At 42.9% G+C, this 18,176-nt stretch overlaps 1 protein-coding gene across 1 annotated transcript; it reads left to right on the forward strand.

Moving 5' to 3' along the window:
* Positions 1-229: 229 nt before the first annotated feature.
* CPLX3 (complexin 3) lies at positions 230-17,916 on the forward strand. The gene is made up of 3 exons (XM_042471103.1): positions 230-799; positions 7,086-7,173; positions 16,483-17,916. Exons 1-3 carry the CDS (start codon positions 639-641, stop codon positions 16,705-16,707), a joined length of 474 nt encoding a protein of 157 aa, XP_042327037.1. The 5' UTR covers positions 230-638; the 3' UTR covers positions 16,708-17,916.
* The last annotated feature ends 260 nt before the right edge of the window (positions 17,917-18,176 follow it).

Genomic DNA, 18,176 nt, shown 5'->3' on the forward strand with positions numbered 1-18,176 from the left:
AAGAAGAAGAAGAAGAAGAAGAAGAAGAAGAAGAAGAAGAAGAAGAAGAAGAGTTCCCCTTATGGTTTCCATAAATAAAAAAGGGACGGGGAGACACAGCTCAAAAACAACAACACTTAGGAGTGCCACCTGGTGCTGCCCTCACCCCTGGCACTCTCTTAGTGATGCTCCTGCAAGGAGGAGAGGCGGAGTTACTTCTCTTGTCATGCGTTTGGAGGCGAGATGGGAGGCACTGAGGAGGCGGGTGTACTTGTGTCTCTCTGTGTGTGTGTCTCTGTGTGTGTTTTGCAGAGCTGTTGGACCTGAAGCAGGAGAAGGAGTCCTCCCTTGGACCACAGACTAGGCGCTGGCAGGAGAGACAGTCGCTCTCCGCGCATCCTTGGTGCTGAACTGGAGCTGCGTGGAAGGAGCTGTCCGCTGGCTCTTGGTGCTGAAAGCCCCACCGCATCCTGGACTAGCTCTCCCCATCTCCAGCAGGATCTTCCATGGGAGAAGGAGGACCACCACAAGGGGACAGGAGGAGGATGATCTGAACTCAACACCCGGCAGCTGAGCCTCTCTCCAAGCCGGGGGACACCTCTCTCTTCTCTTCTAACCCCTCCACTCCTTCAGCTTTCCCCCCCAACTACAGCCCAGACATGGCTTTCATGGTGAAATCGATGGTGGGTGGGCAGCTGAAGAACCTGACAGGAGGACTAGGAGGAGAAGAGAAAGGAGGGGAAGAGAAGTCCCCTGCAGAAGCCCAAGGGATGACCAGGGAAGAATATGAAGAATACCAGAAGCAGCTGGTGGAGGAAAAGTAAGTACCTGGGGTTGGACTTCATTCTTCTGCCTTGAGCATCACTGGTCTTGACCTAGTTCCGGAACTGATCCTGGTTATACTGGGATGGGAGACCACCAGGGAATCCAAGGTATGAGTTTGTGGTTGTGGTGGTTGTGTGCCTTCAAGTCACTTCAAACATATGGCGACTCTACTAGAGAGTTTCCTTGGCATGTTTCCTATTTCATTTCATTTGTCTGCTGCCTTTCTCCCAGGAGGGACCTAAGACCGATAAATGCATTTTTAAAATCTCAATAAAATTCAAAGCTACTGAAATCCTCTCCAAACAATGTAAAATCACATTAAAATATACAAAAGTTAAAAGCATAATTAAAACCCACCTGTTCCATTAAAAACAACAACTGCCTTTCTTGTTGTTTTCTGTTCAGAGGAGGTTTGCCCTGTGAGGCTGAGAGAGTGTGACTCACCCAAAATCAAGCGGGGAAGATATTTGTCTTGACACCTGGGAGAGTTGTCACTGCCACTGACAATACAAGCCGACGTGGACCCAGTGGTCTGATTTAGTATAAAATAGCTTTTTAAAATAATAGTATCATATAGCTTTTTGTTCGTCCATGATATCTTGGCCTGAATGTCATTGCTGGCATGAAGTAAAGGAAGCATTCAAAAATATACCTGTGTTAGTCTGTAGAATAAATAAATAGGATCAGTATATAGCGAGATCTTGTAGCACCTTTGAGACTAACTGAAAGAAAGGAGTTGGCAGCATGAGCTTTCGTAGACTTCAGTCTACTTCCTCAGATGCATATAGTCCTCAGATGCATATACCCAATGCATATAGATGCCTTAAGTAAGGAAGCCTGGTTGAATCAATTGCCCAATTGAACACACAACTTACATAAATCTCATTGATCCAATCTCTCTACTCTAGTTGGGGCTAGTGACTGGATTTAGCTGATTGGCAGCCAATGCATCCGACAGGCGAACAGGTATATTGGGCTGTCTGAGCTCAAAGGCCACTTGCTCCTTTGAAGGAGATCTTATGGTTTTTGGGTATGCTTCATAAAACCTAATCCCACACACTTTGTAAGATCTTTGCCTAGCAAATGGAAAGATGGGGCGAGGAGGAGAAGAGGTTTGCTACCTCTCTTATGAGAATATTCACGAGCAAAAATTGCCATCAGACTGTGGGTGATTTCAGTTCACTAGGTATGCTGTATTTCAATGTGTCGCCTGGGCAGGAAATGTAAGGTTTAAACAAACAACAGATGAAACAGGAAATTTAATTTCCTTGTCTCAGACTCATTCAACCGTCAATCCAGTTACAAACTGACTGCTGCCTTTTGTATAAAGGAAAATCTCAGGAACAGAATGGTTTTTCCAAAGCTGGTTTGGTGAGTCCATGCTTCAACATGAGTATGAATTCATTTCTACATCCAGTCCATTCTGCTGGACATACCATGTTAGGGTTGGGCCATATAGCCATTATGCTTATGCTTATCCAATATATTGATGGATATACTGGAAGTATATCAATTGAAGTCATGGGATTTAAGTTGGTCACGGCTAATATAGCTTCCACTGATTTCAATAGCCCTCCCATAAGTATAGATAAGTCTAGATTTTTAAGGGAAGATAATAATTTTTAAAACAGGTGGAGCTAAAACAAGCAGGTAATACAGGTTTACACACTGAGTTATGCACATAATATTCCACCCAGAGTAAAATATAGGCCCGGCTCAACAGAAGAGGGACTGTTAAATGTTTACATTTTAAAGCAAGCAAACAAATACATGGGTCGTCTTATCGAGACGAGAGGAGATTTTGAAACCTCCAGCTGGTAACTCTGGGTGGATTGTAGCAGAACATTTCACCAGTCCGTGCCTGCAATAAATGTAGGGCATTTTTAAAGATAAATTAAAAATAGCTCTAAGCAGTATCTGTGCACAAATAAATCCCTCGCTCTAAGCAGTTTTTATGCAAAGTTCAGACCCAAATCCTGCCTTTTTAAAGGATACGGACCTAGGAATCTGGGCTGCAGACGGCACCTTCTGGAAGCTGATCTTCCCATTTAAGTGCAAACTGGGTTAAAATAGACCCAGCACCACTGTTCCACCAAAGAAGTGGCGAGGGAAATGAGGAAGGAAACCCAGGAGTTTACATTTGTTGCAGAAGGCGGGGAATGTCAGTAATGCATTTTAATGAACCCCCCCTAATCTTTTAATCCGCTTTTGCCTTCAAGAGATGGGATTGTTTTCTCAGGAAAAACTACCTCTCACTACAAATCCCCCTCCCCAGAAAGTTGGGGGTTATATCCCTCGTCATTTCTGATTTCGAAAGCGGAGAAAGATAAGCAAGGTTACGGAAGGCTCCATTCATACATTGCCGTCCAATGCTTTATTCTCCACATGCAATAACTGTTCACTTTCCTAAGCACTGTGAGCATAGAGTTGCGCTGAGCTTCAGCTGTGTCTTTTCTGACCGGTTTGCTCCTGGGCAAACTTACCTGGATATTTTATGCAATCCTTGCCAAGTAATCTATTTTGGAAAAAGACATTGTATGTAGCTATTTGTCTTCTTCTAAAGAGCAGGGTGCATTCACACTCTCACTTAAGCTGCGATCCTGTACCACTTACCTGTGAGTAAGTGCCACTGAATTTAGATGTTCAGCACACAGCTTCTGGAGAACTTGATATCTATTCCTGGATTTGTCTGATGCGCCCAAATTGTACTAAAGAAAGAATTGTGTGTGTAGGAGTGCAAACATTCCAGCGAAGTGCTAAAAGGCCTACTAAATCAGAACCCTCCTGAAATACCATGCCAGTCAGCCACCGACTGTCTACCCACTGGACACAACTGAATGATCATAGAAGTGTAGAATACTAGAGTTGGAAAAGACCCGCAAGGGTCATCCAATCGAACCCCATTCTGCCATGCAGGAACTCACAATCAAAGCACTCCCAACAGATGTTCATCCAGCCTCTCTTTAAAAAAAAGGAGACTCCACCACTCTCAGAGGAAGCGTCTTCCACTAACAGCTTTTCCTACTGTTCGAGTGGAATCTCTTTTTCTATAGCTTGAATCCATTGCTCTGGGTCTCTGGTGTAGCAGAAAACAAGCTTGCTTCATCTTCAGTATGACATCCCTTCAAATATTTAAACATGGGTATCATGTCACCTCTTAACCTGCTCTTTTCCAGGCTAAAGATATCCAGTTCCCAAAGCTGTTCCTCATAGGGCATGGTTCTGAGACCCTTCACCATTTTGGTCATCCTCCTCTAGACATGTTCCATCTTTTCAACATCTTTTTCAAATCATGGTGCCCAGAACTGGACACAATATTCCAGGTGAAGTCTGACCAAAGCAGAATAGAGTGGCACTATTACTTCCCACAGTCTAACTTTGAATATGTTTAGCAGTTTCCAGGAAATTGTGTTAGTACAGTGCTGCAGAAACAATGGAGATACTTGTGGAACCTTAACGACTAACCCATTTATTATGTCATTGTTGTTCATGGACCGTAGTCGGTAAAGTTTTCTCTCATCATGAATGTGTTGGTCTCTAAGTGCCACAAGTTTCTTCATACTGATTCTTTAGAGCCATTCTTTGCATGCTCCAGGTACGTTTTTCATGAATCCTTAATAAATAAGGTCCTAGATCAACTTGGCAATTGACTGATGGTCAGAACTGGCTCTCAGATTTTAGCTAGATTTAAATTTACACAATGGTGGTGATAATATTTCCAGAAAAATGGAAGACTGTGCAAAGTGAATTCACACACACACACACACATCATGGAAGTACAGTACTTTGAGATGGTTCCATATATTTAGCTGAGGAACAATGAAATCCAAATTTCATTCCAACAAGAGAAGACTCCTCAAATTCATTTCAAGGGGTCCACTTGAGAATAAAATTGGATCTAATCCATTGAATTAAATACACGTTTCTTTCCTTTCCTTTCCTTTGAACTTATTCAAGTAGATCAGTCTTTGCTTTGCTTGTCATTATTTTATCCTTTCCCTCTGGAGACCAACAATGCTTCTCCTACAACTTCTGGGGAACAGCTGCTTCCAAAATCGCAGTGTCATGGAGTTCTGGGGTTCGAAGGGACCTCAGGTGGTCATTTAGTCTAACCTCCTGTTCAATGCAGGATCTGGCATCCTAGATACATGGCTGTCCAGTCTCCACTTAATACCTCTCATGAAGAAGAAACCATCATCTCCTAAGCAAGCTTTTTCCACTGTGAAATGTCTCTAGCTAAAAGTTGCTAAATATTTGTAGAACCAGAAATGAAGTTAGCCTAAGTTCTTGAAATGGAAGTTATTTAGTCACCCCACTGACATTTTTGGGAAATAGGTTGTCCCAATACCTTGCTTCTGTGAATCAGGCTCTTGGCTTGAATGAAATTGTACCAAAATAATTGCCATGGGGCTCATAACCACTTGCAGTTTAAATCGATTCCCGATTCACCCTCGCTCCATGTTTAAACCGAATGAGGTAGAGGATGATGCTGGTTGTGTAGTTTCTGTGTGGCTGTCTCAACGTGTCAACAAACAAGAGTTTCCTCTTAGTCAGTAGTTACCCATCTCTACCCTTCATCCGAAAACACATTATGTCCTTTCTGTTTTCTTGAGAACCCATCGGAGGGAATTATCTTGGAGCTGATTATGATTTATATAGCAAAGGGAATATGTGAAACCAAAGAATTCCCAGAATGATCCTACATGGCACTATAAAGCTAATACTACTTTCATGGTTCTGTGTTGATATAATTCCATATGGATGACAATGGAATTTAAATTACTTGTATATCATAATCCAATGGCTTGGATTCATACTGAGTAAGCCAGTGGGGTATAGTGGTTTGACTGTTGGAGTACAACTCTGGAGACCAGGGTTCAATTCCCTGCTTAGCCATGAAACCCACTGGATGATCTTGCACAAGTCACATATGCTCAGCCTTAGGGAAGGCCATGACAAGCCTCCTCTGAACAATTCTTGCCAAGAAAAACCCATGATAGGGCCACTTTAGCTTTGCCCTACATTGGAAATGACTTCAAGGCACACAACAACAATGCTTAGAACAGATACATAGGCATCAGTGGGACTGAAGCTACTCCCAACATAGTTATAGTAGGAAAGAGTAATTGAAATCAATGGTGCTGCATTTAGTCATGAAGCCCTGAGGGCCAGCATAGTGTAGTGATTTGAACATTGGACTATAACTCTGGGGACCAGGGTTCGAATCCCTGCTCAGCCATGCAAACCCACTGGGTCACATTCTCTCAGCCTCAGAAGCTAACAATGGCAAACTCCCTCTGAAGAAACTTGCCAAGAAAGCCCTGGTAAAGGTTTGTCTTAGGGTCATCATAAGTCAGAAATGACCTGAAGGCAAAGAACAACAGACACAACTGGAGTTCCATCGATTCCAGTGGGTCTACTATTCTAAGCATGACTAACTCTGGATCCATGGTTGGTTCATTGATTCATTCATCTGTCACTTTTTTTAACTATTTAAAATTTGGGATTATCCCTCACACTTTTGATTGCATGCAAATGCACAATGTAAGCACTCCAATGTACATTAGCCATTGTGACTATAGAGTAGTGGAGCAATGTTGCTGTTGTTGTTGTTGTTGTGTGCTTTCAAGTCATTTCTGACTTATGGCAACCCTAAGGTGGCCCTATCTTGGGCTTTTCTTGGCAATATTTGTTCAGAGGAGGTTTGCCATTACCTTTCCCTGAAGCTGAGAGTATGTGACTTGCCCACGGTCACCCAGTGGGTTGCATAGCAGACTGGGGAGTTGAACCCTAGTCTCCATAGTCTAACACTCAAACCACACTGGCTCTCACTGGTGTTCTGAACTGGGTAATATCGAGATTGGGATCTTTTGTGTGTGTGGCACAAAAGACCTACTGAAGATGTTGTACAAGCAAGAGGATACATGAGTAGTTTTACGTGTAAGACTAGACCGCTTTCTCTTTGGCTCATTCACACACACTGATGTGCCTAACAGCATGGCTGTTCTAATTAGCAATGACTGAGTGCAGGTTCCAGGAAGGAATCTGGCAATTATTCCAAATGAATTAAGCATGATTAAAAAGAGAAAGATCTTACGGACGGACTCTGATTAGTGTCACATCGAGCTGCATAAACCCAGGCTGGGAGTGGAGATTAATGACTTCCACTGGGAAGCTTGACTTTGGCTGCCTTTGTTACCAACCTCAGGTAGCATTTGCTTCACTTGCCAAGTGGGTCACACAGGTGGACTAAAACGACTTTCTCCCAATGTTGCCTGCAGGATGGAAAGAGACGCCCAGTTCGCCCAGCGCAAGGCAGAGCGAGCGACGCTGCGGACCCACTTCCGAGACAAATACAGATTGCCCAAGGTGCGTGGTTGGTCCTTTGTTGCAGGCTCGGTGCTAGGATGACAAGAACCTAGCGGCATTTCCGTATGGATAGCTCAGCATGTGACAGTACTAGGGCTGAGTAACAGCTACATATCAGAGAACGTGGAGGAGGCAATAATGATGTTTGATGCTCCAGAAGGAGGCAGAGTGTGGGGACTGAAAAGCCAGATGGTAACCTTGATCCTATAAGTAGCCACACAAAGAATGAGTGGTGTTGATAAAGTGTCAGCAACATCCCACGCTTGCAAGTGGCTAATGGAAACACGCGTGCAGTTTCCTTCTTCTAATGCCCACATGGTGATCCACATGGGAATGAAGTTGTTGAACAGGTCCTAGCTAGAGAAGGGTTGTAGCTCGCGCGGTAGACTACCTGCTTTGCATTCAGGCCCAGGTTCAGTCCTTGGCATCTCTAGCATCAAAGATTGTATCGGCTTGGGCTGCCATCCTATTTTGCAGTTATGGATTCATAACCTAGAGACATGGATACATAATTGGTCCATATTCAGTAATGCTATGTAGTCATGATTGTGGCACTATTGCTATAATTGCAAATGGTCCCCCTAAACCAGCGAGGTCTAAACTCTGGCCCTCCATGTGTTTTGGACTTCAGCTCCTAGAAGCCTCAGCCACCCTGGCCAATGGTCTGGGATGCTGGAAGCTGAAGTCCAAAGCACCTGGAGGGCCAGAGTTTGGACATCACTGTCCTAAACCTACCTTAACAATCAGTAACTGCAGGTACAGTGGAGGTCTGTTTTGCCGGTGATCACTCCTCCTTCACTCCAGTTGCCTGCAGAATAGACCTCCAGGCAAGCAATCTCTGAAGATGCCAGCCACAGATGCTGGTGAAATGCCAGGAAGAAATTCTTCTAAAACATGGCCACATAGCCAGAAAAACCCACAAAAAAAAAACTAGAATAGACCTCCATTGCTTGATGCAGCTGCTGGCTGTAAAGTAGGTTATGTGGTGGTGGTTAAGTGAGGAGACATTACTTAGTCACACGTTCATAACAAAGTAGGCAAGTAGGATATCGGTGTATACACTCATCCCTTCACATTTGCGGCTTTGACTTTTGTGAATTTGATTATTCACGGATTTTATTCATATGTTCTCTCTATGAATATCTAGGTCCTCCAGGGCAACTAACCCCAACGAATGTCCTAAACTAGGACTCAAAGTGGCCCACCATCCAATTATAAGGGGTATAAATTTAAGTATGTGCACACACATATGTTAAAATGCAATTGAACCACTTGAACCAGCTGCAGTTTCTAAACACTCTCCAAGAGAAATCTCATGTACAGTGCATGACACTAAGCCAAACAGGATGCAACTCAGGCACATGGCACCATTTCTGACATCTGAAGCTGGTGCAGTCCTCTCAGTCACCATAAAAATCTAGGAATCCAAGCTCAGGGAGGAATCTTAAGGTACACCTCAGCTGTAAACTTGCTTCTTCAGGGGAAATGCCATCTAGGAGACATGTTGAATCCCTGTTCTGCCTGCCAACTGACCAGGAGACCTTATGACTCGTCTGCCTGAAGTTTCAGTTTATTTACCTTCATCCTATCCTTTGACATGGGCAGCTGCTGCTGACCACTTGTACCCATTCACACATGTATCAGTGGTGCTCTGTGATATTTTTGCAAAGCTTTGCTGAACCGATGCTAGCGATGGTAGATGAAGCTGGCTCACCACCACCAGTTCGGCTTATGAGCTATGTCTGTCAAAGAAAAGGTATTAGTATTCCCTGTCTTGTTTTCCTTTTGGCTAATTCGGTGGACTCTATGACCAGATACAGCAAAATGTCTTTTTTTGCATGGGGTGAAAGAGCAAATAAATATGCCCCAATCATCACTAGCACCTCCAAGTCAAGTTGCATAGTACCCATATGCTTGAATTTGTTGTTGTTGTTGTTCTGTGCTTTCATATCATTTCCATGTATGGAGACCCTACGGTGAACCTATCATGAGACTTTCTGAGGCTGAGAGTGTTTGACTTACCAAAGTTCACCTCAATGGGTTTCCATGACTGAGCAAGAATTTGAATCCTGGTCTCCCAGAGCCATAGTCCAACACTCAAATCATGCTAGCTATTGGAATTATTAATTTCAAATAATTAGTAGCCACCATGTGTAGTAGTTTGAGTGTTAAGACTAGGAAGCGGAGAGACTGGGGTTCAAATTCTTGCTCAGCCATGGAAACCCACTGGATGATCTTCAACAAGTCACATTATCTCAGCCTAAGAGGCAGGCAATGGCAAGAAGTCCCCTGGATAAATCTTGCCAAATTCCCTGCATGACCAAGTTGCCTTAGGGTTGCCATAAGTTGAAAATGACTTGAAGGACAAATCCCAACCAGAATAGATGCAATGAATCAATCCCGCCATTCCTCCATGCAAAAGCGTTTTTCTTTATGCAAATTGGAGTGGGCAAAATGCATGCTCCCCCAACATTTCTGCCCCTAAATGCCATCCTTTGGGTGCTGTCAGATTGTGCTCCAAGACACCATAGGCCCCTAAATCAGGGCATCAGGGACCAATTCATACTACACAGTTATAGTGCTATGATTCCACTTTACCTGTCATGGTTCTGTCCTAAGGAATCCTGGGATTTGCAGTTTAAGGAGGGCTATTTAGACTTCTCAACCAGAGTCTTCCAATGCCTCATCAAACTACAAACCGCAACATTACAAAGGATGCAACTAGGGACATTAAAGTAGAAAAACAGTGCTATATTTGTGTTGTGTGTCTGGGCCATTGGTCTATAAAACAGAGGTGAGGAATATGCAAACCACAGTCTTCCTATGGGCCCTACCCTACCAGGCCATTTCTTTTTATAGCTTTTGGACCAGAATATTAAAAGAACACCTTGTTTTAGCAGAAAAATCCTTTAAAAAAATAGATGTTAAAAAAGAAAAGAAATGAAAGTGTTATTTTGGTCATTTCCCATTTTATTTAGAGAGGTTCATGGAATTCCTATGGGGCTCTGAGATCAGAAAAATGGCCCACAGACTTCCAGAATATGCCCCTTTCTGCTAACAAAAAGGTCACTTCTGCAAATGCCACGGCACTCGATCATGTAGATTGAAGCTATTTTATGCCCATTAATTCCAACTGAGGTCAAGCAGTAAAACTCTTCTGCTTGGGTGGGTTCGGACTGGATGTTATTTGTTGCTGTTGTTGTTGTTTTTGCTGCTGTTAACTGCCGTCAAATCAACTTTTGCTTATGGCTAAGATCTCCAAGTCATCCTGCCATCAACAGCTTGAGTCTTGCAAACTCAGGTCCACGACTTCCTTGACTGAGGCTGCATCCGCACTGCAGAAATAATCCATTTTGACACCCCTTTAGCTTCCGGGACTCAATGCTTTGCAATTGTGGGATTTGTAGTTTGTTGTGGCACTAGAGCTCTCTGGCATGATAGAGAAGGCTAAATAGCTCACAAAATTACAAACCCATAATAATAATAACAGCAACAACATTTATTTATATAGTGCCATAGGTTTTACATAGCGCTTTCCCAAGGAGAGAAAACAACAATCCAAAATAGAAACAAAAGCCTGCCTACGGCGCACGATCTAAAACCACAAACAAGATTATAAAATCAATAAAACATTACTACAACAAAGTTAAAACAATACTATAAAAGTGTAAATTAATACAAATAATATGGTCATAAAATCAAGACAAAAGTTGTAAGGCTTCCCTGAATAGAATAGTCTTTAATTTAGACTTAAAGTAGTCTAAAGGGGTGCTGGTTTGCAAATTCCCTAGCATTGAGCCAAAGCAGTTAAAGAGGTGTCAAACTGCATTATTTCTGTCCCAACTCCCAACACAAGTCTCATGTTAATTTTATTTCTGGACCAATTTCTGGGCAATTCTATCCCCAAGTCAGCCTAAAATGGGCCCCAAACCACACACAAATGTAGTTGTTTAACTCAGCTATTCCATTGGAAATGCCTTCCAGCAAGTGCTTTAAAAATAGTCAAAAATAGTAGCCAGGTGTGATGTTGCCCCACTTCTGGTGCACCTGGAATATCTGACCCATGATGTGTAAGAACAAAAATGGTCCTTTCTTTCCCCACTCTCCCTGATGGCAAGAGCTGTTTGATAGTGGAAGACGCTGCCTTGGAGGATGGTGGAGTCTCCTTCTTTGGAGGTTTTTAAACAGCAACTAGATGGAGATGTCAGGAGGAGTGCTTTGACTGTGAGTTTCTGCATGGCAGAAAGGGGTTGGATTGGATGGCCCTTCGGGCCTCTTCCAACTTGATCCAATACAGGAAGAGGCAGGATACAATTATTATTATTATTATTATTATTATTATTATTATTAGGTTTCAGCTTATAGCAACCCAATGGGTTTTTCATGGCAAGATTTGTTCGGTGGAATCATAGAATCATTGAGTGGTGCTGGGTTTGAATGCTAGCGCTCAGGCTTCTCCCTATGGAATATGTATAAAATATTATCTAAAGAACAACAACACAAGGTCCTTGTTGTGTTGTTCCCACAGGAAGGATCCTGAGTGCTAGCATTCAAACCCAGCACCACTTTCAGATTTGCTCTTTCAGGCAGGGGTGGACAACTTAAAGATTAGTGAAACTGTAAGATCTTCAGGGGAAGGCTTTCTCTCAGTCCCACCACCATCACAGGCACATTTGGTGAAGAAACGGGAGAGGGCTTTCTTGGTGACTGCTCCAAAGTTGTGGGACTCCTTTCCCGTGGAGGCCTGGTTGACCTTTCGGACAGCAAAGCCCTTCTTATTCAGGCAGGCCTTGGTTTTTAACTTGTTGCATCAAGTTGAGCTATCAATGAGTTGTGTTATGTTTGTGCTTTCTTATGATTTAAATGTGTGTGTGTGTGTGTGTTTTAAAAAAATGTTTCTAACTTCTAACTGATTTTAATCTTTTGATTTTTGCATTCGCGTCTTTTTTAAAAAGCTGTACTTTGTGTTAAGTTTGTCAAGTTGCAAGCTACCTTGTATCCTAACCTGGAGAAAAAGGGCAGAATAGTAATCGATTAGATAGGAATAGATAGATAGAGGTAGCAGGGTATAATAGTTTAAGTGTTGGACTAGGACTCTGGTGATCGGGGTTCAGCTCCCCACTCGGCCATGGAAACCCGCTGAACTCCATGATAGGTTCTCCTTAGAGTTTCCACAAGTCAAAAATGACTTGAAAGCACACAACAACAAAGTAATTAATTGGTTGATTGATTGAGCATGATTGAGCAATAATCGATTGATTAATCAATGCAGCTAGTGGTGGCTGTTGGATGTTGGCTTCCATATAAGTGAGACAGTGAATCTGCTCCGGGCTTTAGCCTGAACTTTAAGGTGCTTCCCAATCTATCTTTAGAGATGGAGTTCAGCATCTCACATGTCTCCTAACTCCTAAACACCTGGAGCACACTCTCCACTTCACAGATATGGGCATCACTAACTGTGAGTAAACTTTTTCTTAACCACTAGAGTGGGCTGCTCCGCTTGAAAATCAGCTGAAAATTCAGCCAAAAATGAAAATAGAAAGAGTCTGGTATCCTGCTGGTGTCTTATGCATAAAGATATTCCCTGTCCCTTATGCATGCAGTTGCTATTTTGCTTTTTGTCCAATGCGTAATATCTGTATTCTGTAGAAGGTTAGGAGAGCAGAGTTAGGCATATAGTGTCATTGCACACAGAGAGCCAGCACAGTGTAGCAGTTTGAGTGTTGGACTACAACTCTAGCCATGGAAACCCACTGATTGCCTTTGGGCAAGTCACACTCTCTCAGCCTCGGAGGAAAGCAGTGGCAAACTCCCTCTGAACATATCTGGCCAAGTAAACCCTGTTTGCCTTAGGGTTGGCTTAAGCTGGAAATGTCTTGAAGGTGTACAAATACAAGAACACATCTTTGCACATTGTGGTGTGCTGCCCATTGTACATTGCACCTTGCGGATAGACTGCATGGTTGCATGGTGTTGTGCATCACACTTCAAATCATGATACACACCTGATCATGCAGTGTTGCAATTCTGTAAAGAGAGGGCTTAGTTCAACCAAAGCATACCTCCATGAGACTAAAGTTATGCTATACTCTTTGATGCAAGAGTTCAAGTTTCCATTTCTTTTGGGGTGTGTGGTTCTTTTGATTTTGTTGGAGGCATCAGGGTTTTTTAAAAAAATATCTACTACTCCTAGAAGACTTTAGAAGAGGCAGTTTACCAATTTTGGTCAATTCCCTTCCTGAATTTGGAGAGCAGGTTGCATGGACTTGAGGGAATGGGTGGCACAGGCCCACAAAACTTCCTATGGGTAATGTGTGGCCCGATGCCACAATTTCCCCACATCCATGAAAGACTGCAATCCAATACTGATTCACCATGGGAAAACTCCACTGGACTTTGAAAATACAACTGAGTAAGTATATGTATAGACTCTTTACTGTTTACTGTGACAAAGCAAAGAGTCTGTCGAGAGAACTTCTATGCTCCCAGGCCCTGTTCCAACTCTCAAAAGTCTGCTTCAGAGGAAACAAGGATCTAAGTGACAGTCTTATTTTTAAGGGCATGTCTTTCCTTCAAAAATACCATATGCCCCTTCATTGGGAGGGATGGGTGAGCATCCTTTCCCTTCTCACCAGCACCTTAGGTCTCCATCTGTCAGAAAAGCATAGCCATCCTGCATCCTTTTTCCTTTTCAATTTGATCTGTTTTTTTTCCCCCTTGGTCCATCATGTTTTATTCATTGAAGTGACAAGGCAAGAAAAAATGGCCTCTAACAGCACTTTGAACCATTCTATTATGTTGCAGTGGCAATTCAAAAAACAAAACAAAAAACAACCCTCCCAGAAAGGGAAGGGGGAAACCTGTGAGAATCAGAAAGACATGAAAACCTAAGTCTTCAGTGAGAATTAGAAAGATATGAAAACATAAGTCGAAAGGATCTGGCTACGCTGAAAGATGGCTGAAGAAAACTGTCAGATCATTTGCAAAAGCTACTTTCCGGCTGAAGAAAAGGTTCCTTGAGTCACATAGCAATGTCACAGAAATCCAGCATCACTTTTCGAAAGTGCTATTGCTGTCCTCAGCTTTGTTTTCACAGTCTTCGACAACAATCCGCCGTATATGAAGCCAAATGAAGAAATCTCTTTTATTACTGACAACAGTCATGGCTGTATCTCTGGGAGGATGGGTTCACAACTTCAGGAGAAATCTCCATTGCACAGATGATGGGACCATATAATCCTGCTTCTCCCCATAAGTTTGTGGTTGAGCATTTATTTACTTATTAGAGGTTGAGTCTCCCTTATCCAGAATTCTGAAATCCAGTATATTCCATAATCCAAAATTGTCCACATAGGTGTCTGAGATAGTGACACCTATGCTTTCTGATGGTTCAGTGTATACAAACTTTGCTTCATGCACACAGTTATTAAAAATATTGTGGATAAAATTACCTTCAGGCTATGTATATAAGGTCTATATGAAACATAAATAAATTTCGTGTTTCAGCTTGAGTCCAACCTCTGAGATATCTCCTTGTGGATATGTGAATATTCCAAAATCCAAAAAACCGCTGAAATCCAAAACACTTCTTGTCCCAAGCATTTTGAATAAGGGAGACTTAATCTATATATTTCCTTACTGTATCCCCATTCCAAAGGAACTCAGGGTTGCATACATGGAGCTTCTCTCTCTTTTTCATTTCATCATCAAAACAGTCCCATGAGGTAGACGAGGTTAAGAAGTGAGGTCAAAAGTCATCCAATGCACTTGATAGTTGAGTGTTTTGAACTTGGGCCTCGCTGGTCTAAATCTAACAATCTAGCGACAGTGGCATACATTCCACCTCTTTTCTTCCCTCTTACACATTAATGTTGCAGATTCTCATCACTGCCTAAAGGTTGTCAAACACAACTGCATGTAACCATGATACTTTATCCTATTCTCCTCTCTGCAGGCCAACATAGCATCTTGGTGTTCTAGCTGAGCATTTAAACTTTTATCTATAGTCATCCTTAACCCTGGCTCCACGGCTTTTAATTTCTGCACCAGCAACAGTTGCATCTTCTCACTTCTGTCCCTCTTCATCCATCATTTCTTGTTTGGCCAAGGCTGGAGGAATATGTTGCCATAGTCATCTTATGGCCACATTGATCCTTCCTGGAGGCCATACTGATTCTTCTCAGGGATGAGAAATGCAGTCGTCCTTCCACTATAAACTGGGGCCCATTCACACTACAGAATTAGAGTGCTGTGGTTCCACTTTAACTGTCATGGTTCCATCTCATGGAAATTTGGGATTTGCAGTGTAGGGAGGGTCATTTAGAATTATCAGCCAGAATACTCCATTGCCACACCAAACTAGAAACTAGACACTCTACAAATTGGATTAACCATGGCAGTTAAAGTGGAATAGTGCAGTTAATGCAGTTTGACACCACTTTAACTGTTGTGGCTCCATTCTCTAGAATCTTGAACATTAAAGCTTTCTGACAGAAAAGGCTAAATATTCCCAAAACTACAAATGCCAGAATTCCATAGCATTGAGTCACGGCAGTTAAAGCGGAATAGCAATAGCATTTACATTTCTATACTGCTCAATAGTGAACTCAGCACTCTCTAAGTCAGCGGTTCTCAACCTGTGGGTTGCGATCCCTTTGGGAATCGAACGACTCTTTCACACAGGTTGCCTAAGACCATCATAAAACACATATTTCCGTTGGTCTTAGGAACCAAGACACCGGAATTTTATGGTTGGGGGTCACCACAACATGTATTAAAGGGTCGCAGCTTTAGGAAGGTTGAGAACCACTGCAGTGGTTTATAATTTGTAAGCCAATTGCCCGCAACAAGCTGGGTACTCATTTTACCGACTTATGAAAGGATTTGAGGCTGAGTGGACTCTGGAGCCCTCTAGGATCGAACTTACAACCTTGTGGCTGTAGTACCGGCATTTAACCACCGTGCCACCAGGGCTCCTTATCCAAACTGAATTGATCAATCAAAGGTATCAAACTGCATTAATTCTATAGTGTAGATGCAGCCTCAGAGAAAGGAACTGACAAAACCACTTTGGCTAAGAAAACTGTATGAAATTCATAGGGACTTCAAGAAAGAACAGGTGACTTGAAGATGCACATAGACACTCACAATTTTGTAGTGTGGATCAGCCCCTGGTTTTGAGCAGCTATTGCAATAGAAATTCAGTATGTGTGAGGTTTTCGCTGTTTCAGGTGCTCTGGTTGCTATCCAAAAGCTGTATTCTAATCCCTCTCTCTTTCTCTTTTCCTTAATTAACATCATTATCTTTAGAACGAAACAGATGACAACCAAATCCAGGTGGTTGGGGGCGACGTGGAGCTCCCGAAAGAGCTGGCGAAGATGATCGAGCAAGACAATGAAGAAGAAGAGGAAAAGGACTCTGTTATCGGGCAGCTAACCAACATCCAGAACCTGGACATAGATTCCTTGAAGGGTAAGGCCCAGGCCACGCTGGATGACCTGAAGCAGTCTGCTGAGAAATGCACCGTTATGTGACCCCAACGTTGCTCACCGGCAGGAGAAAAGAAAACCCAAAATTGTACACATGTTCCGTAGTGGAGTGGTTGGGGCGATGTCCATGGGAGACCAAGGATGGTTGGTGGTTTAGGAAAACAATCCAGCAGACCCCCTCCATTGAGTGTGTCTTCCTTGCCGGTGTGTGAGCTGGATACCTTTTTTAATTTCTATAAGCCACAGTTCTCTTCTTGTGACAGCTGTCTGACCTGTCCCCATCCCTGTAAGTGAACATGAGGTGTGTGTTTCAACAGTCTCAGGTTAGAACCCAACGTCTTGTTGTCCTCCTTCCGTGATGGCTGTTCTCTGTGGCACGTTTTTGTTCCAAGTGCCACCTCTCTCTCCCTCGTTCTTGTTCCCCATGTTGCCCTCTCAGTGGTGAAGGAAGAGAGCCATTTACTGTCCTAGAACTACACACATATGGGCTGTGTAGTTAAATTGAAGAGGAACCAACTCCTCCCTGAAGGAGGATTATTATTATTTAATTATTATTATTACTAATCCTTTTGCCTTCATTCTGAGTTAAACAAAGTAGATTCAAAGCAAAGGGGGTTGGTCAGAGGTAGACATTCAGCTCCTTGAAAAATAAGTCATTTGGCCTCAAGGAATCCAAATCTGGGGGATCAAACGGCGACCATTGTGTCTTCCAGATTCAAGACATTGGAGGGGAAAATACCCCTATCTTCCTCCCCCAGGTCCACACTCATCCATAGCAATACGGAGAAACAGTGACAATACTTTGCACTTAAAAAATAAACAACAAACTTGGCACCTCAGAGGTCTTTACAAAGGAAAGCATAGTTGTGTCATCCCCATTTTACAGATGGGAAAAACTGAGGCACAAAGGCAATCCAGCTTCTTGCCTCTAGGTCATGCAGCAGGAAAAGGATGGAAGCCCAATCGGTTGGTGCCCAGTCAGCCAAAGGCAACGGATGCCCTGTGGGTACTGTTTTGTTCCAATCCCATGTGTAACACAACATTGTGGGTACTCCCGTTGTCCTTGCTTCCAACGTCAGGAGGGGAAAGGTACATTTACCTATGTGTAACGAAATGTGGCAATCAGTCTGTATGTTGTGCCGTGACTATGCAGTGTTTCTGTACGAGCCTCTACCTGCTATGACAAACCCCCCTTCTCCCACATTTCCATGGTACTGTTAAAACTGGTGGAATAAATGCCAAGAATTCTCTATGCATTTCTTTGTCCTGCCATTTTGTCCTGAACCGAGATTCGAAGGAGCCTGGGACTAAACTGAGGCTATCATAATTTGGGACGCATCATGAGATGACATGACTTACTGGGAAAAGATGGTAGTGTTGGGGAAAGTGGAAGGCAGTAGGAAGAAAGAAGACCATATTAAAAGTGGATTGACTCAAGGAAGCCACAGCTCTAACTTTGCAAGATCTCTTGATGTCCAAAGCTCATGAAGATCACTTATTCATAGGGTCATCAT

Source organism: Sceloporus undulatus, chromosome 6, assembly GCF_019175285.1.
Source record: "Sceloporus undulatus isolate JIND9_A2432 ecotype Alabama chromosome 6, SceUnd_v1.1, whole genome shotgun sequence".
Lineage (NCBI taxonomy): Eukaryota > Metazoa > Chordata > Lepidosauria > Squamata > Phrynosomatidae > Sceloporus > Sceloporus undulatus.

Excerpts from the sequence above, each read along its gene's own strand:
- CPLX3 (XM_042471103.1), top strand. The coding sequence starts at position 639 with ATGGCTTTCATGGTGAAATCGATGGTGGGTGGGCAGCTGAAGAACCTG. Across the intron at positions 800-7,085 it reads AAGCAGCTGGTGGAGGAAAA|GATGGAAAGAGACGCCCAGT; the intron begins GTAAGTACCTGG and ends TGTTGCCTGCAG. Across the intron at positions 7,174-16,482 it reads ACAAATACAGATTGCCCAAG|AACGAAACAGATGACAACCA; the intron begins GTGCGTGGTTGG and ends CATTATCTTTAG.